At 55.5% G+C, this 26,846-nt stretch overlaps 1 protein-coding gene across 7 annotated transcripts in view; it reads right to left on the bottom strand.

Moving 5' to 3' along the window:
* Window positions 1-411: 411 nt before the first annotated feature.
* The window catches only part of OGFOD3 (2-oxoglutarate and iron dependent oxygenase domain containing 3), a 28,283-nt gene continuing 1,848 nt past the window's right edge, over window positions 412-26,846 (bottom strand). Inside the window, exons 2-10 of one of the 7 annotated variants that reach the window (XM_054456265.2) lie at window positions 25,484-25,713; window positions 21,769-21,844; window positions 19,717-19,759; window positions 16,740-16,804; window positions 15,774-15,830; window positions 14,437-14,590; window positions 8,538-8,661; window positions 3,419-3,572; window positions 412-602 (exon numbers count right to left, since the gene is read on the bottom strand). In XM_054456265.2, coding sequence (XP_054312240.1) covers window positions 3,436-3,572; window positions 8,538-8,661; window positions 14,437-14,590; window positions 15,774-15,830; window positions 16,740-16,804; window positions 19,717-19,759; window positions 21,769-21,844; window positions 25,484-25,713 — 886 coding nt within the window. In that variant the 3' untranslated portion in view covers window positions 412-602; window positions 3,419-3,435. Of the gene's footprint in view, window positions 603-1,303; window positions 3,573-6,980; window positions 7,286-8,537; window positions 8,662-11,039; window positions 11,709-14,436; window positions 14,591-15,773; window positions 15,831-16,739; window positions 16,805-19,716; window positions 19,760-21,768; window positions 21,935-25,483; window positions 25,714-26,846 lie in introns of those variants that run through there. The other 6 variants (XM_054456263.2, XM_063656376.1, XM_054456262.2 and 3 more) reach the window with 6 other exon arrangements.

A 26,846-nucleotide genomic window follows, 5' to 3' on the forward strand; every position in this document is an offset into this window, starting at 1 on the left:
CCCCGAAGCCCCTCCCCGAAGCCCCTCCCCGGAACCCTCCCCGAAGCCCCTCCCCGGAACCCCTCCCCGGAGCCCCCCCCCCCGACCCACTTCACCGTCACGGCCTCTGCTTTCGTGGCTTCCTCCCCTTCGTTCGTGAGAACTCGGGACATGTACACGGAGCTTTCCACACAACTCAAGAAACCCAGCCTTGGGGCTCCCTGTACTCCCCAGGCTCGGACACACGGCGACCTCGTGTTTCGGCTTTGCTTTCGCAATGCACGGCTGTGCGCTCGGGCCTGGCGCTGGTGGCTGCCGCGTCTTGGAGACTCTGTCCACGCAGGTAGCAGGGACAGGGCCACCGCCAGGCCAGGAGCACGGACGGAAGCAGGAAACGTCTCCCTTCCCGACAGCAGGACTTGCCCTCCTAGATTCTTTATTTTAAAATGAATAATCATCTTTGACTTTAATGAAACACTTTTACTTAAAAAAAATCACTCATCAGAGGACACACCTGAGACTCCAGTTCCTCCCTGGAACCTTCTAGAGGAACCAATCACCCCACGTGGCTCCTGGAACAGCCGACACTTTCATCAGGTTCACGAGCACTTCTGGGGCAAAGCCTAGGGTGTGAGGATTCACTGCTGTGCTCACGTATTTTCCCACCTTTTTATTTTTTAAAAATACCCAGGCTTCAATGATAAATTTTTTTTGAGACAGGATCTTGCTGTCTCCCAGGCTGGAGTGCAGTGGAGCCATCACAGCTCACTGTAGCCTCAACCTCCTGGGCTCAAGCAGCCGTCCTGCCTCAGCTCCGAGTAGCTGGGACCACAGGAGCACGGTGCCACGCCCAGCTACATTTTTAAAAAGTTTCTTGTACAGATGGCGTCTCAATATGTTGCACAGATGGGTCTCCAACTCCTGGGCTCAAGTGATTCTCCTACCTTGGCCTCCCAAAGTGCTGGGATTACCAGCGTGAGCTATACGTTCCCACTTTAGAAGAAGGACACTCTTCATCCTGGCTAACACGGTGAAACCCCGTCTCTACTAAAAATACAAAAAATTAGCGGGCGTGGTGGCGGGTGCCTGTAGTCCCAGCTACTTGGGAGGCTGAGGCAGGAGAATGGTGTGAACCCGGGAGGCGGAGCTTGCAGTGAGCCGAGATGGCGCCACTGCACTCCAGCCTGGGTGACAGAGTGAGACTGTGTCTCAAAAAAAAAAAAAAAAAAAAAAAAAAAGGAAATTCTTTTCTTGCTTTTGCCCAAATATATTTTTTTGTCCAAGTACCTCTGTGATTATCATGAATAGTATAAGTAGCCAAGAATGAAAATCAAATAATTTACTTATTTCAAAAGCACTTTAACCCATAATAAACCCAACACCCACTTTCTTCAAATGCATTTATCCTTTAGATGTGGCGAGAAGCCGGCGACATCATCATTTACTCCAAGGTGACAGGATCAAGTTTCCATGCAGCATTTTCCACCTGCCCCGACTGTGACCACAGCCACGGACCCTCCGGAAAGTCAAGACTGGGAGAAGCTCAAGGGCGGCCCAGGCTCGGGCGACTTCCCACCCAGGATGGGGCCCACCGGCCCGACCCGGAGAGCGTCCATGAAGCAGCCGGCCCCGCGAGGACGGCTTTGTCCACCAACCGGAGGTGGGCCTCATCCTCCCAGATCCATGGAGTCCTTCAGAATCGTGCCTCGTCAGAGGCCATGGGAGGGCGCAGGAGCCTCAGGGTTCCTGCACCATCTGCCCAGAGCCTGCAGCCCTGACCAATGAGGGCTCCCCATACACGGGCAGAAGCTGTGGACCCAGGGAGCCTATCCCACGCCATCCTCCGCATGTGGCCCGTGGCCCCAGTAGCCCTGAGACGGCCCGTGGTGCAGGAGGGGCCCTGGGCAAACCGAGGTACAGCCCCCAAGTCCCCCATACCCAGGGGTCACCATGCCTCAGCTGGCCTCATGCCCGCTCCTTCCCAGGGCCCAGGAATGCTGCCCCTTTCTTTATCAACCCCCAGAGCAGCTCCCAGGCCACAGGTGGGGCCTCCTCCAGTCAGAGGCACCTGTGCCAGGGGCTGGGGAAGATGGATCTATGCCAGACAGGCTGAGGGAGGAGGGACCGAGGCAGGAGGGGCCGAGGGAGGAAGGGCCCAGGGCTGTCCCCAGGCAGCTGGGTCAGGGCATCCAGGAGAGCCCAGCTTCGACACCACTCAGGGTGGGCAGCCGTCCCCCTCCCGGGAAGGTGCCCAAACCCCTGGACAGTCACCTCGAGGTGACTGTGGGCAGAAACTGGGCTTGGCCTGTCCTCCCTGCCAGCCACCCCACCCAGGCCTCTCCACAGCTGTCTATTCGGGGCTCCTCTGACCACTACTTTATTTTTATATTTTTAAGATGGAGTCTCACTCTGTTACCCAGGCTGGAGTGCAGTGGCACGATCTCGGCTCACTGCAACCTCCTCTGCCCCCTGGGTTCAAGTGAGTCTCCTGCCTCAGCCTCCCCAGTAGCTGGGATTATAGGCTTGCGCCACCACGCCTGGCTAATTTGTTTTTGTATTTTTAGTAGAGACAGGGTTTCACCATGTTGGCCAGGCTGGTCTTGAACTCCTGACCTCAAGTGATCCTCCTGCTTCGGCCTCCTGCAGTGCTGAGATTACAGGTGTGAGCCACCGTGCCCAGCCTGACCATCAGTTTAACGCCAGGGCAAAAGGGGAGGAGGAGACCTATCCTTGACCCAGCAGAAGGCCCACGGGGGCCGGCACAGTGACACCAAGAGCCTCCTTGGTGAGGACACTCGGACCCTGGCCCTCGGGATGCTGGCCGCTGACAGGGCCAAGCCTGGCGTGGTGGGGCCGTGGTGCCCATGGTGATTCGTGGGCCGGCAGCATTGGGGGTGCACGCAGGTCTGTGGGAACGGCAGATGTTCACGTCCACCTGAATCCAGCAGAACTCCCACCCACCCCAAAGGACCCCGTTGCTGCCTCCAGAGCCGCCACTCACGGACCCTTCTCCAAAGCTGCCGCGGTTTGCTGATGCCGAGACCCCAAGCGGAAGCTGCTGGCCCCACGTTTGTCCCCATTTATGGCTGATGCTTTAGCCAGTCTTTGATGGGCCAGGGGGTTGCTGAACCTGGACGAGGCCTCGGTGGATGAGTCCCGTCCGTTCACAGATGGGGACTTGCGCCCCGTCCTGCTGGGTCCCTTTCCTGAAGGAAGGGCTGGCCTCCAGCTCAGGCTCCCAGGCCTACAGCCCAAGCACACACAATGCTGGAGAAGTGAAAAGCTGGTTCCCTCCATTTACTCACGGATGAAAAGATTAACACATCAGCAAATCAAAATCAGAGAATTCCTAAGGCACTCTGTGCAACGGGAGTGGGTGGACGTGGGGGCGGGCGCACAACTGGCGCGGCTGCCTCCACACGGGCCCTCCTGAAGTTACCTTGGCTCGGCTGCCGGCTACAGGAACGCTGGGTCCTCAATGCCATGGTCAGGGTTGCAGCTGAAGGCGATGGTGATGGCGTAACGGGTGCCCCAGTGGACCTTCTCCACCCGGTGCAGGTTCTCGGACCCTGAGGTGAAGAAGGAGACGCGACCTGGGAGAGGAGAAGAGAGAGAGGTGACCATAGAGCCACACCCACGGCCACGGCCTTCAGAGGGTCTGCGGTCGCCCGAAAGAGCAACTATAACCAATCCACACAACCAACCAGGCAGGCTGGAGAAATCGCCCCTCTGGGAACTGCTTCTGCAGGAAGCAGGAGGAGCTGGAGAAACAAACCCAGCAATGCTCAGGGGACCTGTGGCGGAGGAGGGGCCAGCAGGGACTCTGTGGTGGGTAGGACAGAGGAAGGAGCTGCAGAGGAGGCCACCACTGGCTCTAGGCACCCCAGGCCATTTGATCTCCCAAGCCCTCAGGGGTGCCCCAGGTCATCTGATCTCCCAAGCTCCGGGCACCCCATGCCATTTGATCTCCTCAGCTCTCATGGGCCTTCCAGGTCTGACACTTTAGGATCTTATTTCTAATCACAGGTTGAGAACAAAAACCAAGCCCTGGGGGTGTTCTAACAAAGAATCAGGAAAGACAAGTCAAGATAAAACATCCAACTGGCAAACACCTCTTTGGCTCCCTTCAAGGGGTGATAGAGATGACGCCTGAACAGGCAGCTTCCACCGCAGCAACCAGGGCCCAGGGCCTGAGAGGTCCTGGACACAGCCATCGACCATCACCAAGCGGGAAGCAAGGGGTGTTGAGACTCAGAGGACACCGTGCTCCCCGACATGGCTCCTGACGTCCTGTGACAATTTCGTTCCCCTTCAAAGGTTACCGCTGGAAACGCAATTCCTTCCTTTCACATTTGCAAACTTCACTCGATCTTTGAAAGGGGAGAGAAGTCCATCCCGGGTTTGCAGGGCATTCTAGCTTCAAGAGGGAGTCATACTGTGCCTGGAAATAGCTTGTCAAGAGGGAGTCGTACTCTGCCTGGAAATAGCGGAGCAAGAGAAATCATGTGGATGCAATGGACGCCTCTTAATGGAGGCCGGGAAGCGCCCTGGGATGCAGGCAAGGCAGCCGATCTTTCCTGGACCGTGTGGGTCGCCTCCAGATATGCAGGACATGTCCTTTTCCAGGTCGGCTGGAGTCAGGGCACCTTCTGACCTTACATTTCTAAAGGACACATTGTCCTTGGTTTCTTCCAGCTTCAATCAAGCCTGAGACGTCAGAACAAGCAGGCAGGCCCATCTGTGCACAGGGCCCAGCGGCTCGCGCCATTTGGGACCTCAGTCGCCCATGCTCGTCCACTCTCTCCGCTCCCCACTGCTGGCAGACGTGGTTCTCAGGAGGCTGCCAGCATTCAGTAAAAGGAGGGTCTCCGCTGGCCCTCTGGTGTTTCTGCACATCTTGCAAACAGGCACCAAAGGACGGGGAAGGATGGAGGACGACTGAGCCTCGTGCGCTGTGGGAGGACAGGAAACCACCCACCATCCACACTACTGAAGTCTCAGATGGAGATGAGATCAATACGGGGCCAGAAAAGGACTTTCTTTTTTTTTTTTTTAAGACAGAGTCTCGCTCTGTCGCCCAGGCTGGAGTGCAGTGGCATGATCTCGGCTCACTGCAAGCTCCGCCTCCTGGGTTCACGCCATTCTCCTGCCTCAGCCTCCCGAGTAACCGGGACTACAGGTGCCCACCACCATGCCCGGCTAATTTTTTTGTATTTTTAGTAGAGATGTGGTTGCACCATGTTAGCCAAGATGGTCTCGATCTCCTGACCTCATGACCTGCCCATCTTGGCCTCCCAAAGTGCTGGGATTACAGGCGTGAGCCACCGCGCTCGGCCTAAGGTGCACTTTCTTTAGTAAATGACTATTAGATTATCACCCGCTTCCTTAAAGCGGGACTCAGCACAGCAACCAAGGAATCAATAATAAGCAATGCTCTCAGCTTCCGGAATCCCATGTGTCTCTCCCCTCTCGGGCGGGTGGTGAGTTCCCGGAGGACACCTGACTCCAGCCTTCGCATCGGCAGCTTCACTGGCTCTCGGTCCATTAACTTCTTGGAACCCACAAGACACAAAAACATCCTGGGGGCACAGGACAGGGATTGTGTGGTAAAGGGTTGACTCCAGGGGCCTGGGTGGTGCACACCCTGCACGCTCCAGAGAGAGGCCTGGCCTTTGACCCGGCTCCTGGGGGGGACCTCTGAGCCCTCAGAACATCCTGCCTGATAGGAGAGCCTCTGTTTCCCGGGGACCGAGGGCCACACCAGATGGTCCACACTGACAGTGTGACTTATGGTGGGATGTGGGCCACAGAGCAGCAGCTCAGCATCCAGAGGGGCTGGGGACAAAGGCCAGCCGTGCCTGCACCACCAGCCCCCAGTAAAAGCCCTGGACACCAAGGCTTGGCCGAGCGTCCCTGGTCAGTGACACCCCCTAATATCATCACACATCACTGGGGGAGAACTAAGAGCTGTTGACCCAACTCCAGGAGAAGACAGTGGGAAACTCACACCTGGTCACTCCTCAACCTGCCCCACGGCCTCTCCCCTTGCTGGATTGTCTTTTGTTTTTGTTTAGACAGGGTTTGGTTCTGTTTCTCAGGCTGGAATGCAGTATGCAATGGTAAGATCTTGGCTCACTGCAACCTCCTCCTCCCAGGCTCAAGCAATCCTCCCATCTCAGCCTCCTGAGTAGCTGGGACTATAGGTGCACGCCACCACACCCGGCTGCTTTTTGTATTTTTTGTAGAGACAGGGTTTTGCCATCTTGGCCAGGCTGGTCTTGAACTCCTGAGCTCAAACGATCCGCCTGCCTCGGCCTTGCAAGTGCTGGGATTACAGGTGTGAGCCGCCCCGCCCAGCCCCCTTGGTGGATTTTAATCCACTTCTTTTCACTGTAATAAACTACAGCCAAGGGTATAATGGCTTTGCTGAGTTCTGTGAGTCCCAACAGTGAGTCACTGGACCTAAAGGTGGTCTTGGGAACCCCCGAACACAGGACTCTGCCTTCCTCGATAAAGTTGCCCTACAAAGAAAACTAGCATTTGCCACTCATGGTAAGAACTGTGACACAGCTGGGCGCGGTGGCTCACGCCTGTCATCCCAGAACTTTGGGAGGCCGAGGCGGGTGGATCACGAGGTCAGGAGATCGAGACCATCCTGGCTAACACAGTGAAACCCCGTCTCTACTAAAAATACAAAAAATTAGCCGGGCGAGGTGGCAGGAGCCTGTAGTCCTAGCTACTCGGGAGGCTGAGGCAGGAGAATGGCATGAACCCGGGAGGCGCAGCTTGCAGTGAGCCAAGATCGCGCCACTCACTCCAGCCTGGACGACAGAGCGAGACTCCGTCTCAAAAAAAAAAAAAGTCACCAAATCACAAGTAAACACATAGATACACACAGACAGATGTACAACATCAAATCACAGGTAAACACATATATACACACAATTAGATGTACAACATCAAATCGCAGGTAAACACATAGATACACAATTAGACACATGCAGGAGACAGGTTGTTTTAATTATCTGAAAGAAGAACGTGATACAAAATGTTTGACTCAAGTATTTATCATGCTTAAAATGACTAAGATCAAAATATGCTAAAAAGTTGTGTAATTTCGAGTCCCAGGAGGCTTCAGCTGCTTGACTTCACAAGAAAACGCCTGTCTTGTGCTCTGTGAGTTTTTCATTTTCCCACAAAACTGCTGTGACTGGGACTTCTGGGGTGAGGGCAGACAGGCTGGGCTCCTGCTTGCAGAGGCTGGACGTCCAAACCCTTCCCCTAATGCAGAGATGACTCAGAACAACTGAAATGAAGGCAGAGCGAGGCCAGGATGCGGTCAGGCCAAACGCCCCCAGTCCACACCAGGGGAGACAGTGCCCAGGGCTGCGGCACACACGGCCTGAAGCCGGCTGCAGGGAGTGGGGCTTGGCCAGCCACTGGCTGCAGCAGGAACTGTCCAGCCTGTGGCCAGGGACCAGCTGAGGGAGGCAGGATGGCAGGAAGTGGCCAGGCAGCTCAGGCCACCTGCCACAGGTGGTCATGGAAAGAGAGTCCCTCAAACTGAGCTTGCAAACTGAAGTCCTAAACTAACCTGAGAAAGGCAAGTACAAATGACAGGAATCTCAAAATAAACAAGCTGGAGATCTTAAAAGAGATAAAGAAGTCCCGACTGTCACACAGTCCCTGGTCTGAGCGGCCAGGCAGGAGGAACACCCGTGCTGAGAGGCCACGCCATAGTGAGGGCAGTGTCCTGGGGACGGGTGAGGCAGCGGGGGGTGAGGGCAGTGCCCTGGGGACGGGTGAGGCAGCGGCGGGTGGATGGCGCTGGCACAGTCCAGAGGGCTCCCAGGGCTGTGCGAGTTTCGGCTGCATCTGGGGTCAGGGCCGTGGGTTCCACCTGAGGAGGCCCCTAACAGGGGCTCCCCCCTCCCCACACCCTCCCACCCCAGGATCTGGGCTTGTGTTACCCACAAGTTCAAGGAGCAGAGGACGACTGTCCGCTCAGCAAATGCTCACTGGCACTGCTGTGTCTGCACCAGGCTGGGCATGGCTGGGGCTCTGGGACTCTGGGACTGCAAGGTCCAGCGTGATGGGCTCTGAAGCCGGCACCACAGAGCCACCCAGTGAGGTTCCAGCCACCAGCGAGCAGGGCACTCGGTCACCGACACTGGCCTGGGGCCTCGTCTAATCTTAGGTTGCGAGTCTCTTTGAGAAAGGTACAGAGGTGAACGCACTCCAGAGGGGAGGGAGGGAGACCCTGACCACCAAGATGACACACACCAGGGAGGGAAGTGGACGGCGCCTGTCAAGGTGACGCGCACCAGGGCGTGGAGGGGGGCTCTGCCGCTGACTGACGGTGACCTCAGACATGTGGCCCCGTAGACACTGGCCTCCTGGATGTTGGGACGGCGCTAGACCTGGGAATCACTTAGCACCAGCCGGACACACAGCAGGTGCTCCATGAACTCAGCTTCGCTCCCAGGGACGCGCCCCCCACACCCACGGTGCTTGCCTGAGCCGGGAGCCCATGCCCAGGCCCCGCCCGCGCCTCCTACCAGCTCTCGGCTCCACCGTCTTGTTGGCGCCCTCCTCCATGAACACGAACCGCCCTCCACCGAAGTCCTCCAGGTAGTCGGAGAGGTACAGCAGCGAGGTGTAGTCGAAGGAGCCGTAGGTCACCTGAGGGCAGAGCCGGAAGGAGGGGGCAGAATGGGCTCTCAGCATGCGGCCAGGGCAGGTGCTGCTTCTCTCTCTTATTTTTTATTTATTTTTTTAAACAGAGTCTCGCTCCATCACCCAGGCTGAAGTGCAGTGGTGCGATCTCGGCTCACTGCAACCTCCGCCTCCCGGGTTCAAGCAATTCTTCTGCCTCAGCTTCCTGAGTAGCTGGGGCTACAGGCACCCGCCACCACATCCAGCTAATTTTGTATTTTTAGTAGAGACGGGGTTTCACCTTGTTGGTCAAGTTGGTCTCAAACTCTTGATCTCAGGTGATCTGCCCACCTTGGCCTCCCAAAGTGCTGGGATTACGGGCATGAGCCACTGCACCCAGCCTTTTTTTTTTAATAGAAGGGTATCGCTTTTTTTACAGACAGCATCACTCAGGCTGTAGTGCAGTCACAGCACTGTCATCGCTTACCATAACCTTGAACTCCTGGCTTTAAACAATCCTCCTGCCTCAGCATTCTGGGTAGCTAGGACCACAGGCGCAAGCCACTACACCCAGCTAATTTTTTCTTTTTTATTTTTTATTTTTGTAGAGATGGCATCAGTCCACCCACTTTGGCCTCCCAGGTACTAGGATTAGAGGCATGAGCCACTGTGCCTGGCTGATTTTTGTATTTTTTGTAGAGGTTGGGGGCGGGGGGGGGCAAGTCTCACTATGATGCCCAAGCTGGTCTCAAACTCCTCGCCCCAAGTGATCCTCCCGCCTCAGCCTCCCAGGTGCTGGGATAACGCGCGTGAGTCACCAACATCTGTGCTTCTTATTTTCCAGAAGGTAAATTAACAACACGTGTCGGCCCCATTAATGAGGCCATTTGTACCTTTGCAACTTTAAAAACCCTCTGCAGAGTCTCCAGCCTCATGCATTCTTGCCCAGGATTTCCCGTAAGCTCAAATGTTGGAGCAGCCGTGTTCCAGCAAAGGCTGCGGGCAGCAGGCCAGCCAGCAGGGTGTGCACGCTGGGCTGGTCCCCCGGTGCCAGCCTCACTGCCCACACGCGGGAACTGGAGGCAGTGGTGGACGCGCTTTTCTGCTTTCTTCAGAAGTGGAGCAATCCCAAACTTTTTAAAACTTGTAATAAAATTCAGAACCTAAGATTTACCAGTTTAACTGTTTCTTCACTGTTTTTAAGCACAGTTCAGTGATGTTAAGCACATTCCCAACGCTGCGCAGCCACCGCACCATCCTCTCCAGAACATCTCATCCTCCCAGGCCGAAGCTCCGTCCCCAGGAAGCACTGACTCCCCACGCCCCCCAGCCCTGCCCTCTCCATTCCGCTTTCTGTCTCCGTGAACCTGGCGTCTCTAGGGTCCCCACGGATGTGGGATCAGGGAGGATCTGTCCCTCCGGGATTGGCTCACTTCACTCAGGGGTCGCAGCACTCAGCTTCCGTTCCAGAACCCAGCCCGGGCCACACCCTGGGGGTGAAGGGTGCAGTCACCAGGAGACCGGCTGCAAAGGGGAGGGCGCGTCTCACCCAGCTCAGCTGTCATGAGCACATCCAGAGCATGGAGGGAGAGACACTCTGGGGAGGGAAGGGGGATGGAGCCGCACCAGCGCTGAACTGGACACCCACTGTGCGGGCGCTGAGCTAGGCACATCACACACAACAGAGCCTTGTGTGCAGTGGAGAGAGCCCAGGCTTGAAGGCAGACTCCGGGCCCTCCCCCTGGGTAAGGTGGCCTCCTCTGAGTCCTCCTGGGAAGGAGAGCAGGATCGCCCTGAGGCCCGGCCCCCAGTCCGACCTGCCAGTATCCACCTCACATAATCTGCTGTAGGGAAGCCCAGTCTCAGGTGGTGCCCTGGGGAGGTGGGTCAAGCTTCCTCCCCACCGCCCCTCCCGGCTGTCAGGAGGCCCCTTGGGCTCAGCTTCCGTGGGATTTGCCCCCTCCAGGCCTCACGGATGCCCCCCGGAGTCCCCCCTTAAAAGCTTCCCAAACACAAGTCCATGCCAGGCTCTGATTCTGGGGAGACCAGAGTAAGACAGACGTCAAGTGAGCAAAGCTGCGTGCAGACTGCACTGCCTTCTGTAAAAAGGAAACCACACCAGGGTCCATGATCTGACAACCACAGCTGCCTTATGTTATGCAATGGGAAGAAAGAACAATTACCAAAACTGTTTTAAATGTGATTCTTTACAACTGACAGAATGCGGTATTCTTATGTATTCGTTTTTATACACACAGATAAATTCAAGAAGGAACTCTGAGATCTCAGGACTGTGGTTACCTGTAGGTGAGGGGGTTACTGGTTCGCCATTATTTCTATATTTACATATATATATGTATATATATGACTTTTAAATCTTGTAGGATGCATTACTTATTCAAATATTCAAATTTTGATGCATGATTTATTCAAAACTAAATTTAAAATAAAGTACACCGGCCAGAAGTCATAGCAAAATAGCTCCCCACAGAACAACATGAAAATCACCCGGGTTTCTAAACAGTTCCGTTTCACTGAAGTAAAGTCTCTGCTAATTAGAAAAACACTAATCTGGCCGGGCGTGGTGGCTCACGCCTGTCACCCCAGCACTTTGGGAGGCCGAGGCAGGTGAATCACGAGGTCAGGAGATTGAGACCATCCTGACTAACACAGTGAAACCCCGTCTCTACTAAAAATACAAAAAAATTAGCCGGGTGTGGTGGTGGGCGCCTGTAGTCCCAGCTACTTGGGAGGCTGAGGCAGGAGAATGGCATGAACCCGGGAGGCGGAGCTTGCAGTGAGCCGAGATCACGCCACTGCACTCCAGCCTGGGGGACTGAGCAAGACTCCGTCTCAAAAAAATAAAAAAAGAAAAAGAAAAACACTAATCTTCAGACGCCACTTTGGTTTCCTGATAAGCAGACAGAACTCAGTCTCGGGCCACGGAAAGAGCCGGGAGTTTCCGGAGCAGGGCGAATCCGCTGTCTGTGCCGGGGGAAGGCCAGTGAGTGCCGCGCAGTCGTGTAAAGTGGTTACAGCAAAGCGGTGGCGCCGGCTGCTCCCGACACTGCAGCCTGAGAGGGAGAGCGGAGGACTGAAGGCAATCCCAGGCCTTGGTTCCTTCACTGTTCTTGTTCCCTTGGGTTTACCTTTTGTTTTTTTTTTGAGATGGAGTCTCGCTCTGTCACCCAGGCTGGAGTGCGGTGGCGCAATCTCGCCTCACTGCAAGCTCCGCCTCCCGGGTTCATGCCATTCTCCTGCCTCAGCCTCCCAAGTAGCTGGGACTACAGGCGCCCGCCACCACGCCCGGCTAAATTTTTGTATTTTTAGTAGAGACGGGGTTTCACCGTGTTAGCCAGGATGGTCTCGATGTCCTGACCTCGTGATCTGCCCGCTTCGACCTCCCAAAGTGCGGGGATTACAGGCGTGAGCCACCGCGCCCGGCCCTGGGTTTACCGTTTTAATGCCAAGTAGCAGAGTGCCAAAATGGCAGATGTTGACTGCAGATTATAACTGCAATCTCTCTCTCCTGATTACAACTGAAACTGCACAGAGTGCACTTTGGGAGGCCGAGGCAGGCGGATCACCTGAGGTCAGGAGTTTAAGACCAGCCTAACCAATACAATGAAACCATCTCTACTAAAAATACAAAAATTAGCTGAGCGTGGTGGCAGGCGCCTGTAATCCCAGCTACTTGGGAGGCTGAGACAGGAGAATCACTTGAACCCAAGATGTGGAGGTTGCAGTGAGCCGAAATCGCACCATTGCACTCCAGCCTGGGCAACAAGAGTGAAACTCCATCTTAAAAAATAAAAGAAAGAAAAGAAATGGGAGGGGCAATGGCTCTCACCTGTAATCCCAGCACCTTGGGAGGCCGAGGTGGGAGGATTGCTTCAGCCCAGGAGGTCAAGGCCAGCCTGGGCAGCATAGTAAGACCCTGTGTCTACAAAAAAATAGAAAAATGAGCCAGGCGTCGGGACACGCACCTGTCGTCCCAGCTATAGTCTTAGTCCCAGGCTGAGGCAGCAGAATAGCTTGAGCCTGGGAGGTCAAAGTTGCAGTGAGCCATGACTGCCCACCTGCACTCCAGCCTGGGTGACAGCGTGAAGCTGTATCTCAAAAGAAATAAAAGAAAGAAACGTAGGAAGTGGTAGAAGAAGGCTCCTAGAGACAACACACAGACCTGGGCCACAGAGAGCGTGAGTGGCTGAGCGGAGACCATCTGCTGTAAGAGGTTGAGCATCAGTCTGTGAATAAATAACAATGGGGTAACCACAGGCCGTGTGGGCCGGGTTCTCCACCTCTTCTTGTCACACCATCAAATGAGAAATTTTATTTCCCCAACTCCATCAGTGAGATTGAGGGTATGCCCTGAAACCTCAGAGAGAAAGACACCTAAATGCTTACACCCACCGGGCGTGGTGGCTCACACCTGTAATCCCAGCACTTTGTGGGGGCCGAGGAGGGGAGGATTGCCTGAGCTCAGGATTTCGAGACCATCCTGGCTAACATGGTGAAACCCCGTCTCTACTAAAAATACAAAAATTAGCCGGGCCTGGTGGGGCATGCCTGTAGTCCCAGCTACTCGGGAGGCTGAGGCAGGAGAATCGCCTGAACCCGGGAGGCGGAGGTTGCAGTGAGCCGAGATCGCGCCACTGCACTCCAGCCTGGGCGACAGAGCAAGACTCTGTCTCAACCAATCAATCAATCCTAACACCGTGCACACAGCAGGTGGATGCTGCAAAAGACAGCCCTGTGGTAGCCCCAGGCCGTGGGAGAACGGGCCTTACCTTGTCCACATGCGCGCTCACCCTGCCCACGTGCGCTCACCCTGCCCACGTGCACTCACCCTGCCCACGTGCGCTCACCCTGCCCACGGGCACGCTCACCTCGTCCACGGGCACGCTCACCCTGCCCACGTGCGCTCACCCTGCCCACGTGCGCTCACCCTGCCCACGGGCACGCTCACCTCGTCCACGGGCACGCTCACCCTGCCCACGTGCACTCACCCTGCCCACGTGCGCTCACCCTGCCCACGTGCGCTCACCCTGCCCACGGGCACGCTCACCTCGTCCACGGGCACGCTCACCCTGCCCACGTGCACTCACCCTGCCCACGTGCACTCACCCTGCCCACGTGCACTCACCCTGACCACGGGCACGCTCACCTCGTCCACGGGCACGCTCACCCTGCCCACGTGCGCGCTCATCCTGCTCACGTGCGCTCACCCTGCCCACGGGCACGCTCACCCTGCCCACGGGCACGCTCACCTCGTCCACGGGCACGCTCACCCTGCCCACGTGCGCGCTCACCCTGCCCACGTGCGCTCACCCTGCCCACGTGCGCTCACCCTGCCCACGTGCGCGCTCACCCTGCTCACGGGCGCTCACCCTGCCCACGGGCACGCTCACCTCGTCCATGGGCACGCTCACCCTGCCCACGGGCACGCTCACCCTGCCCACGGGCACGCTCACCCTGCCCACGGGCACGCTCACCTCGTCCACGGGCACGCTCACCCTGCCCACATGCACGCTCACCCTGCCCACGTGCGCTCACCCTGCCCACGTGTGTGCTCATCCTGCTCATATGCGCTCACCCTGCCCACGGGCACGCTCACCTCGTCCACGGGCACGCTCACCCTGCCCACATGCGCGCTCACCCTGCCCACGTGCGCTCACCCTGCCCACGTGCGTGATCATCCTGCTCACGTGCGCTCACGCTGCCCACGGGCACGCTCACCTCGTCCACGGGCACGCTCACCCTGCCCACGGGCACGCTCACCCTGCCCACGGGCACGCTCACCTTGTCCACGTGCGCATGCCAGTACTCGTCGTGTGCCGTCCGCGCTTCCGTGCTGTTTATGCGGGAGAAGAAGGTGGGCTTGGTCAGATGCAGCGAGGACGCGCTGATGCCGAAAGCCTCAGCAATGGTGAGCTGGACCTTCTGCCGCACCTCCCTGCAGAGGACACGATAGCCGTCAGCGCAGCCCCAGGCGGGAGGGGATGCTCGTGGGTCCCAACCCGTGGGCGGCAGGAAGAGGAACCAATCCGCGTACGGCTCCAGACCCGTGGGGCAGGGGTTCCCAAGCACACCGGGAACAGATACAGGCTCCGCCGGGGAAGGATGCGGCCCACAGCCCACGCGCAGAGCAGCCAGAGGCAGGCGCAAGACCACAGCAGCAGGACTGGGGAGGGAAAAGGGCGCCTGCGGGACCCACGCTGGGGAGGCTGGTGTGGAGTCAGGCCCCAGATGCCAGAGCCTCCAGGCTGCACTTGCAGGGCCTGGAGCCCAGTCTCCTATTCAGCAAGGAAGAGGCTGCTGTCCCCCAACGTGGGTGTGCGGGGTGCGTGGATGTGGGGAGGGGGGAGTAGGTGTGGAGCCTGGTAAGTGTGGATGGGGTGTCTGTACTGGGGACAAGGGGGACTCTCGCTCAGAAGACCCCACGTGCCAGACCACAGCGGCTCTGAAATGGATGTCTGGGTGGCATGGGCCCATGCGGGGCACGAGGGGGGCACTCGTGTGTCCTGGGATGGTTGCATGACACTTAGCTCCTTTGTCCTCATCTCAACCTGGTCTCCTCCGGTAGAATTTTTTCTTTTTTCTTTTTTTTTTTTTGAGATGAGGCTTGTTCTGTCACCCAGGCTGGAGTGCAGTGGTGCAATCTCGGCTCACTGCAACCTCCACCTCCGGGGTTTAAGCAATTGTCCTGCCTCAGCCTCCGGGGTAGCTGGGATTACAGGCACCCGCCACCACACCCAACTAATTTTTGTACTTTTAGTAGAGATGGGGTTTCACCACGTTGGCTAGGCTAGTCTTGAACTCCTGACCTCAGGTGATCCACCCGCCTCGCCTCCCAAAGTGCTAGGATTACAGGCATGAGCCACCACACCCAGCCTTACCCAGCAGCATTTTAAAAACTGCGCTGATTTTACACAGCAGAAAACAAGAGGTCCTGACCAGGATGCAGCCGCAGGCTTCCAGATCTGTTTCACCGACCCGGGCGCATCCTGGCCACACTGGGCCTGCCCCTGGCCCCTGGGCCTCTCTGTGGGGCCTCCCCGGACCCGGCCAGCTCCACCACACCTCTCAGCCCCAGGCCACCCCGCCTGCAAACCCCCACCCGCCTCACTCCTCCTTACCGGTATAACTGGAAGTCCTCCTCTGAGAAGATGTTCTGTATTTTATCCCCGAAGTATCTGTGAAAAAAGGAATATTCACAAAGGTCACACTTCATTAATCTGTTGTTCATCTCCTTTCAGTTCAGCCATTCCTCAAGTCCCTGAAAATCAACTCACACACTCGGAGTGACTCCATTTCCGCAATGATAAGTGCTATAAAGAAGGAGCCAGGCCGGGCGCGGTGGCTCACGCCTGTAATCCCAGCACTTTAGGAGGCCGAGGCAAGTGGATCACCTGAGGTCAGGAATTCGAGACCATCCTGGCCAACATGGCACAACCCCATCTCTACTAAAAATACAAAAATTAGCTGGGCGTGGTGGTGCGCACCTGTAATCCCAGCTACTCAGGAGGCTGAGATGGGAAAATTGCTTGAACCCAGGAGGCAGAGGTTGCAGTGAGTCGAGATTGCGCCACTGCACTCCAGCCTAGGCTACAGAGCGAGATTCCATCTCAAAATAATAATAATAATAATAATAATAATAATAACAAAGAAGGAGCCAGCCAGGAGTGGGACCTGGGGCTAATGCGTGAGGCTGACATGGATCCACGCAGGGAGGGTCTCTTTGCTCTCCCGGCCCCTCATGGAGCATCAGAGGCCCTGTCGGATTCTTGGAGCTGCTCCTGGGAGCCTCCCACCTCTGCTGCCTCTTGCTCCTATCCCTTCTGTCCCTGGGCCCACAAAAAACACCAGATTCCCCTAAAGCTTCATGAACAAGCCCCCCGCCCACAGGCTGTAGAGAGCCCACACCTCCCAGCTCCTGTGTCCCCAGGAGCCACGAGGGGCCTGGCCAACATCACAGTCATGGAGGCCCTGAGGCTGCACTGAGCCGGATCCTCTGTCACGTGTCCACATGTCCACAGCTAAGAGGCACAGAGTCGCTCACTTGGCTTTCAGAGCCAGCACTGAGGTCATGCTGCAGCGCTCACCTGTACAGGTTCACAAAGTGCTTCCCGACAGACAGGGCCCCTGAGTGCAAGTCCAGAATGGATGCCTGGAAAAGACGTTGTGGAGTAAAGCGTGCGGCCGCAGCAATGGCAACGGCTGTTCAAAGTCACGGATGGTAAAATGTGAGTTACCAAGGTCTGGCCAGCACACACCTCAGGTTTTTTTTTTTTTGTAGAAAGGATCTTACTCTGTTGCCCAGGCTAGGGTGCAGTGGCACAATCTCAGCTCACTGCAGCCTCAATATTCCAGGCTCCAGGCCAAGCGATCCTCCCACCCTCTGCCTCCCAAGTAACTGGAACTAAAGGCGCTCGCCACCACACCCGGCTAATTTTTCTATTTTTTGTAGAGATGTGGTCTCACTATATTACCCAGGCTGGTCTCCAACTCCTGGGCTCAAGTGATCCTCCCACCTCAGCCTCCCAAAGTACTGGGATTACAGGCATTAGCCACTGTGCCCAGCCTCAACCCAGGACTTTCTTAAAATCCTCCCAGACTGGCCAGGCGCGGTGGCTCACACCTGTAATCCCAGCACTTTGGGAGGCTGAGACAGGTGGATTGCTTGAGGCCAGGAGTTCAAAACCAGCCTGGCTAACATGGTGAAACCCCATGTCTACTAAAAATACAAAATTAGCTGGGCATGGTGGCAGGCTGTAATCCCAGATGTAGCTGGGACACCTACAGAGACAGCCTCCCAAGTAGCTGTAATCCCAGCTACTTGGGAGGCTGAGGCAGGAGAATCGCTTGAATCTGGGAGGCTGAGGCAGGAGAATCGCTTGAGTCTGGGAGGCAGAGGTTGCAGCAAGCCAAAATCGTGCCATTGCACTCCAGCCTGGGCTACAAGAGCGAAACTCCATCTCAAAAAACAAAAAAAAACACAAACTTCCCGGACCAAATGCCTTTGTTCCCTGTGACCTAAAGAATGGTGAGGCGTGTGGGCTGTTTTTAGTCCGGAGCCATCTCCGTGCAGCTCCGTGCCAGTCACAGTCACGTGTCCCTCTGGGCAAGTGTTGACTTCTCTCGAGTAAATGCCTCACAGCGGTGCTCCCACCTTGGCCTCCCGGGCGGCTGGCACCACAGCGTGCGCCACGCCAGGCCTGAGTCATCACTTTGTAAGCCACTGCTGAAGTGTTTCCTGCCGACCACCCACCTCTCAGTCCTTCCCCACGTCCTCGGAGGAAGAGGCTTCCAGCCCACGTCAGTCACCCCACCTGTGACCCCAGAGGAGCCCCACTGCTGCCCCTTCTCATCGCCACAGCCACTGGCCCTGCGGCACCAACCTAGCTTGGGCCCGCTGAACGGTAACTGAACCCAAAGCAGCAGCCCAGCCAGCTCCGTGCAGGACAACTTCCCATGTGAACGTGGAGGACCGGTGAAACAGAAACCTACTCACTCACAGATCTTTAACAAACAGCCCCCAAACTGAACCAAACCAAACTGAAATAAAGGAACTTAGGCTGGGCACAGTGGCTCACGCCTGTAATCCCAGCACTTTGGGGGGTCAAGGCAGGTGGGTCACCTGAGCTCTGGAGTTCAAGACCAGCCTGGCCAACATGGTGAAACCTCATCTCTACTTAAAATGCAAAAATTAGCCAGGCATCGTGGCACATGCCTGTAGTCCCAGCTACTCAGGAGGCTGAGGCAGGAGAATCGCTTGAACCCGGGAGTCGGAGGTTGCAGTGAGCGCAGATCGCACCACTGCACTCCAGCCTGGGCAACAGAGCGAGACTCCATCTCAAAAAAAAAAAAAAGGAACTTAATTTTCAGAACTCAAGAGAAAAGAGTTTGCAGAAAAAAGTCACACAGACCATCACAGAAATACTTTGAAATTCTCGAAGTCTATAAATTAATTTTCTAGAAGTTTCAAATATGCAGAAAGACTCAAGTCTATTCAGTGATTATAATTCAAAGCGATCACAAAATAAACAGAGAGAAACAGATCTTCAGACAATTCCATACACCGAGCAAGAAAATAACCCTGAGGAAACGGCATGGGAATTGGAGCTAACACCAGCTGCACCAGGGACTGACTCCCAGCCACTGCCCATCAGGAGGGCAAGGCCACGGCAGGCGGTGGCGCCATGATCCCTGCAGCTGCGGTAACACAAACCGAGGCTTTAAAACAACACAAGTTTATTCTCTCACAGCTCTAGAGCCCAGGAGTCTAACATTGAGGTGTGGGAGGGGCCCTGCTCCCTCCCAGGGCTCCAGGGGAGGTCCTGCCCGCCTCTTCCATGGCCGCACCACTCCCTTCTCTGCCTCCATCTTCACAGGACCTTTTCCTCCTCCCTCTCAAATCTCCCCCTGCCTCTGTCTCCTATAGGCACTTGCCATTGGATTTAGGACCCTAAATCTGGGATGATGTCATCTTGACATCCTTAAATTAATTACATCTGCAAAGGTCCCTTTTCCAAATCAGATCATGTCCACCGGCTGCAGGTGAACACATTATCCGAGGCCACTAGCCGACCCCCTGCAGCATCACACAGGGGATGACAGCCCCACAGGGTGTCCATGGAGGCGTCCAGCTCGGAGGTTGCAGGATGCGTCACAGCGTGTCTGTCCCATGGAGGCTCTGCTGCTTCCCGGCAGCTCCGCAGGCTCTCCCGCATCCAGCGCACGCAGCCATCTCCTCGCTGGGCTCCCACCCCGCTCCCTTGCCGGCTCCCTGCTTCCGACCCCCTCTATCCCCCAATGTGAACTGGAGCCAGGCAGGCTGTGACATGCCATGAAGAGATGGCCACGCACATCTAAAGACACGCTCTTCCCAATGAGGGGACGCTGTACGGGTTTCAGTCAGGTGCAGCTGCTGCGGCTGGTGCTGAGAAACACCACGGCGGGCCCCACCCACATTTCGGGGCACGCAGGGAACCCTGCAAATCTGTGCCTTCCCCTTCCCATCCAAGTGAGAGCAAAGTTAGAGGGTAAAAAAAAGGGGAGCAGGGACTACATTCAACTCACCCCTCCGTCAGATCCTCCCAGGGAGAGCCCCTTCTCAGCTATGCTGTAGGGAGAAAATAATTCAGAATTTAGTTGCTAGAATTGTCTATAATGTATCATCTAGACAAACATCAATCAGCAAAATTAATGCAATGTTAGTGGGTCCTGCGTGTTTAATGTTTATGATGTAAACAAATGTTTAGACCAAAGGACTCAACTTTCAAAGTTCAGTGCGTAAGTGACAATACTGCCATCGCTGTCTTGTCAATATTTGACTCAGCTTAGAAATGACTGGGCTTCAGCACTTTGGGAGGCCAAGGCGGGTGGATCACGAGGTCAGGAGTTCCAGACCAGCCTGGCCAACATGGTGAAACCCCATCTCTAAAAATACAAAAATCAGCCAGGTGTGATGGCAGGTGCCTGTAATCCCAGCTACTCTGGAGGCTGAGCCAGGAGAATCGCTTGAACCCAGGAGGCAGAGGTTGCGGTGAGCTGAGATCGTGCCACTGCACTCCAGCCTGGACAACAAAGCAAGACTCTGTCAAGAAAGAAAGAGAGAGAGAGAGAGGGAGAGAGAAAGGGAGGGCTGAGCTTAATCTCTCATCTTCAACATCTAAAGCCACCTGGGCCAAGCTCAGGAGCCTGGGGAGCATCTAGGGGAGGGCCCGCTGCTCCCCATCTCTCCTGGGACCCCAGGCAGGCAGGGGAAGCTTTGAGATTCACCAGCTCAGGAGATAGAGGCCCTGCCCGTGGTAGGAGAAAGACACCCACGCGCCAGCTGTGCTGGACCAGAGAGGACCGCCCTGAGCTGCCACAGGTGCTGGGAGCCGCCTGTGGACACCAAGTGGGGACACGCCAGTAACTCGGTGAGACAGCAGTAACCCCATTGGAGCTAGGCAGCATCCTCGGGGGCAGGCTCCCTGGGGAGAATCTCAGGGCAGGGCACGTGGCCCAGGGCTGCACACCATTCCACATGCTTATCATCTCAACAAGCAGTTGGAAAATCAAAACTTTCTTTTAAGATCTCAGAAAGAAAAGTCCAGCACCAGCGGCCTCTGAGTGGCGTCCTGTGCTGCCACAAGTCACAGCCAGGTGGGCTGAAGGGCTCCCTGGAGGCAGTTTCAGAGCAGACACTGAGCGGTCATTGAGCAGCATCCCGGAGGCTCCGTGGGGAGCAAGGGGCACTCAGCAGCAGCCCCCAGAGGCGGCCACGACCCCTGCAGAGGAACCTGGGCCTCCGGGTACTCTCCCAGCTACTGCTTCACTGAGGGCCAAGGTCTCCTCTCCTGGAATCAGAAAATCTGAGCTTGACCCTTGAAAGCACATAATTCTTTTTTTTTTTTTTTTTTTTTTTTGAGATGGAGTCTCACTCTGTCACCCAGGCTGGAGTGCAATGGCACAATCTCGGCTCACTGCAACCTCTGCCTCCCAGGTTCAAGCAATTCTCCTGTCTCAGCCTCCTAAGTAGCGGGATTACAGGTGCGTGCCATCACGCTCGGCTAATTTTTTGTATTTTAGTAGAGACGGGGGTTTCACTATGTTGCCCAGGCTGGTCTCGAACTCCTGAGCTCAAGCAATCCACCCGCCTTGGCCTCCCCAAGTGCTAGGATTACAGGCATGAGCCACTGCGCCCAGCCTGGAAATTCTTATAAAATTATAATAAAATCTTTTCTTTTTTTTTTGGAGATGGAATCTCGCTCTGTCGCCCAGGATGGAGTGCAGTGGTGCGATCTCAGCTCACTGCAACCTCTGCCTCCCAGGTTCCAGTGATTCTCCTGCCTCAGCCTCCTGAGTAGCTGGGACTACAGGCACATGATGCCACACCCAGCTAATTTATTGTATTTTAGTAGAGACAGTGTTTCACCATGTTGCCCAGGCTGGTCTCGAACTCCTGAACTCAGGCGATCCGCCCGCCTCGGCCTCCCAAAGTGCTGGGATTACAGGCGTGAGCCACCGCGCCCGGCAATAAAATCCTTAAAACCGCTTTATTACTAACAATGCTCTGCTTCCCGCCCTGGCCCCACTCCACGTGTGTTTGTTTAAATCCCACCGTGCTCAGGGACGGGCGGTTACCTGCGAATCCGCTCCGCTTCCTCCCTGGTGATGACGACATCGGTGACACCTCTGCCGCACTTTCTGGGGGTGCAGCCTGTGAGGGGACAGCCAAGGTGAGACGCAGTTTCCAAGGCCACCGGTGCATGCCCTTCCAGGGAATCAGGGCCAGAGCCGGCTAATACACCTGGTCAAATATGAATTTCAGACACACACAACCACAGCTCTGAAGCGTGCATGCGCTTTGTGCGGTGCGTCTGGAGTTCATGTCTCACTGGGCGACCTTGGCTCCCAGTGGCTCCAACTGGAGATTTAATCCAGAAGCACCTGTTGCTGCCTCAAACCCTGGGAAAGCCACAGAAGCCCCAGACATGGCGTCAACAGCATTCCTGAACCATCACTGCCTGCAGGTCCAGACACCCACAGGCACCATCAGAAAACCCTCCTGAGACCACCAGAGCGGAAAACCCTCCTGTGACCACAAGAGGGGAAAACCCTCCTGAGACCACCAGAGCAGAAAACCATCCTGAGACCACCAGAGAAGAAAACCCTCCTGAGGCCGCCAGAGCAGAAAACCCTCCTGAGACCACCAGAGCGGAGCTTGTGAGTCTAGTCCCAGTCCTTCCCCAGGGCACAGCGAACTGCTCCCCACATTCTCGTCTTTCCCTGTACCTTGGTGACCTGCGAAGGCTGAGAGGGAAGAGGAAGAAGCAGTTCAAATGGGGTGCAGGGTGGTCGGGGCAGGGGCAGGGGCAGGGTCGTTGGGACAGAAGCAACACGGTTGGGGCAGGTGCAGGGTCGTTTGGGGCAGGGGCAGGGTCGTTGGGGCAGGATCAGAGTGGACAGGAAAGAGTCAGAGTCATTGGGGCAGAGGCAGAGTGGACGGGGCAGGGTGGTCAGGGCAGGGTTAGGGTGTTTGGGGCAGGGGCAGGGGGGTCAGGCAGGGTTAGGGTGTTTGGGGCAGGGTGGTTGGGGCAGGGGCAGGGTGGTCAAGGCAGCATCGCACAGATGCACAAGGTACAGCAGAGTGTTGGAGAGGGGCCCAGCGACCCGCCCCTGTGTTTTGGTACCAAGTGCAGCTGGCTTCGTGCGCTGGGCAGGCATCAGGCCATGCCTCACTGATCAGATGGCAGCCCACAAGCACCAGGACATGGGGCCAACTGGGACTCCATAATATGCTTTTCCTCCCTCTCCCTACATCCTGCCTAAAAAGCCAGCCCTGAGCCTGGACATGGAGCCTCCCTCCTGGGACCATGGGAATAAAAGCCTCACACTCAGTGCTGAGCGCCAGCATCAGGGGCTTGGACCCGGGGATCACAAGGCACCACGATGACCTTGATTCCTTTCTCTGGGCCTTGTACCAGGAGATAAACAGAGTTCCACTTGGCTGAATATCAGGGAAGGGGGGCTGTAGTTACATGTGGTTAAATGATCTAATGGACATAGGTGTTTTATTTCAAAAACAAAAAGTCATTGTATGCTTTTTTATAAGGTTTACCCCACAAAACACGAGGACACAGGAAAGCGGAAAGCAAATGGCAAATGCAATGAGAGCCACACAGGCCGATGACGTAGCCTCTGTACTAGCAACGAGAATCACTAGAGGGAAGAGAGGGTCCCCCGTGGCACAGGAGCGACTCAGCAGGAAGGGGAAGGGGCAGCAGACAGTAGACAGCATCGCCCCATGACACACATGGCAGCCAAAGCACAGACGCTGCTGGGTCCACACTCAGTGGAGGTTCTGACGCCCCTTTCCATAACCGGTGGGTGAAGGAGACAGAAACTGGTGGCAAGAATTTGTGTACACAAGCATGGGTCAGGAGAAATACCCACAACATTGTAAAAAGGGACCAAAAATCCCACACATTTCCAAATCTTTTAAATTTCCAAGTAATTCATGAGTTAAAAAACAATAATAAAAATTAGAGGCCAGGCGCAGTGGCTCATGCCTGTAACCCCAGTGCCTTGGGAGGCGAGGCGGGTGGATCACCTGAGGTCAGGAGTTCGGGATCAGCCTGGGCAACACGGGCGAAACCCCATCTCTACTAAAATTACAAAAATTAGCCAGACATGGTGGCAGGTGCCTGTAGTCCCAGCTACTCAGGAGGCTGAGGCAGAAGAATCACTTGAATCCAAGAGGCCTGGCAGAGGTTGCAGTGAGCCAAGATCACGCCACTGCACTCCAGCCTGGGCAACAGAGTGAGTGACACTCTGTCCAAAAAAAAAAAAGAAAGAAAGAAAGAAAAAGAAAATACATCAAAGCATTTGTTTTATTGTAAAATATATACAACATAGAATTTACCATTTTAGCCAAGCTTTTTAAAAAGTGCGCAGTGTGGTGGCATCGGGCACAATAGCATCGTGCAGCCGTCACTAGCACCACCTCCAGAACTTTTCCGCCTCCCACAGGTGAAATCCCAAACCCATTAAACATGGACTTCCCATCCCCCCTCCCTCATTCTAACTTTTTTCTTTTTTGGCGGGCGTCAGGATCTCGCTCTGTCACCCAGGCTGGAGTGCGGTAGCACACTCTAGGTTCACTGCAGCCCCGACCTCCCGACCTCCCAACCTCCTGGGTTCAAGTGATTCTTCCACCTCTGCCTCCTGAGCTGGGGTTACAGGCGTGCACCACCACACCTGGCTCATTTTTTATTTTGTAGAGATGGGGTCTCACTGTGTTTCCCAGTCTGGTCTTGAACTCTTGGCCTCAAGCGATCCTCCTGCCTGGGCCTCCCAAAGTGCTGGGATTGAGGATGAGCCACTGCTCCAGGCCATTGAAACTATTTTTAATGTCAATAAATTATTAATGATTGCAAGAAAAATTTCTGCTCGGTGCTAGCATTCAAAAAAGAGTTTTGGAAAGCTGGATTGTTAGAAAGAGAACTTCTGCTAAGAAAGAGAGAGCACCACAACAACACACAACAGAAACACGTTCATTTTCTTGACTCCGAGGCGGTCCCGTCTCTCCCTGCGGCGCAGCTGGGACCACGTTCACGTGCGTCACAACGGCGCCCCTTTGTGGAAGAACTTGGCAATCTTTTCTTGGTTCAAATGCAAAGCATGAAATTGAATTTTTTAAAACCTGAATTCTGCCTCAAAAACCCAGCGGCGCATGCTGGACTTTTAAAACTAAGAATACATCCAGGTGGCATGGAATGTTCAAGAAAACAGAAGCGACAGGAGTCCTCCTACAGGGGGTGTGCGGTGGCCGGGCGGTCAGCCCTGCTCCGAGGCCGTGCGCTCTCCAGGGTGCTGAACCCCGGTCCGGTCAACCGCAGCGCTGCTCCAGGCTCTGGGCTGCCCTGGAACCACCACCCCCCGGAATCTCAGGCCCAGGCAGAACGGGAGCTGGGGAGGGGAGCTGGGGCATAGGATGGTGGAAAGGCTGCTGGTTGTTTCTTGTTACATTTTCCCCAACATTCTCTGACTCTACCACATTCTCCAGTCAAAAAACCTTTCTGGTTTTGACTTTCTCATCCCTATCTTTCCAAGGCAAACCATCTCCTCCGCTGGACCGCACAGCTTACTAAAACGCCAACTGTGGCCGGGCAGTGATGGGCAGGGCCCGAAACACCTGCACTCCCAGCCAGATGTGGACTAGCCAGCCTGCAGGAGGGGAGAGGTCGTCTGCTACCCCCAAGTATACCACATCCAACCCAATTCCCACCCCTTCATCGCAGCCAATGTCCTTTAACCACATTGAGTCTCATTTTAAAGTGTTGCTTTCCTGAACTACCTTCGAACCTGCGGTGACTGTCGTAGTCCTCAGAGCAGGGCACCTCGATGAATCTCCCTGCCACGACCTCGCCACGGCGGGCCAGGACCTCTGCGACCCCGTCGTCGGCCCCCAAGCTGCTCCAGAGCAGGAGTGCAGTGAGCACAAGGCCGGCCCCCAGGCCCGCGGTCCTTAGCCATGGCCTCTGCCACAGCCTCTGCACCTCTCGTGGGGCTCGGTCCTTCTTGGTGCTGAGAACAGAAAACAGGCCACATCACCCAAACACGGAGCGAGGCCAGAGAAAATGCTCCCCAATCATCAAAGTGCATGCACCATGACCCGGTCTTCACTCACACCTCACCCCTGAAACTAGGGCTTCCTGCCTGGGGCCAGAGCTGTCCACTCAGGAAACATGGACTCTTCCCTCCCTTTCCCTTCAGGGGTCTCCAACACACACTAACTGCCTCCTGAGCCCGGGAGTTTGAGAAACGCTGCAATAGAGACTCATGGGTTTTAAGCAGAAGAAAAAAAAAAAGCCAGACATGCTCCTTATAAAAGCCACTTTAGGCCGGGCGCAGTGGCTCATGCCTGTAATCCCAGCACTTGGGGAGGCCAAGGCGGGCAGATCACCTGAGGTCAGGGTATCGAGACCAGCCTGATCAACATGGTGAAACCCTGTCTCTACTAAATACAAAAAAAAAAAAAAAAAAAAAAAATTAACTGGGTGTGGTGGCACATGCCTGTAGTCCCCGCTACTCGAGAGGCTGAGGCAGGAGAATCACTTGAACCCAGGAGGCGGAGGTTGCAGTGACCTGAGATTGTGCCATTGCACTCCAGCCTGGGCAACGAGAGCAAAACTCCATCTCAATAAATAAATAAATAAACAAACACACACCACTTTAATGTGAGATGTTTCACAACAAAATAAGGATGTTTAAAAGGGTTTGCTTAGCAAAATGGGACAGGATGGTGTGCCCTGTGGTGCAGCTGCTCTAGGACAGGCTGGTAGTGATGGGGGCCTCCACGCAGGGGTGAACACTAAGGACGGGGGCCACTGGAGGAAAGTTGTTTCCAGGGTGGGGCGGAGGTGAGCCCCCTACAGCTCAGGTTATTCCATCAGGGCCGCACTCACTCCCATCCTGTAAAATAAGCTTCTCGTCTGTTCCAAGGAGTAGGTATTGGGCCTGTCCTGATAAGAGAGGGGCTTTGGACACATGTATTTCCAAAACTCGAATAGAGGCTCATTTAAGGCATATTAGGACAATATTTCTTTTATTTTTTATTTTTATTTATTTTTTGAGACAGTTTCACCTTGTTGCCTAGGCTGGAGTGCAATGGCACGATCTCAGCTCACTGCAACCTCTGCCTCCCGGGCTCAAGCAAT

Source organism: Pongo pygmaeus, chromosome 19, assembly GCF_028885625.2.
Source record: "Pongo pygmaeus isolate AG05252 chromosome 19, NHGRI_mPonPyg2-v2.0_pri, whole genome shotgun sequence".
Classification (NCBI taxonomy): domain Eukaryota; kingdom Metazoa; phylum Chordata; class Mammalia; order Primates; family Hominidae; genus Pongo; species Pongo pygmaeus.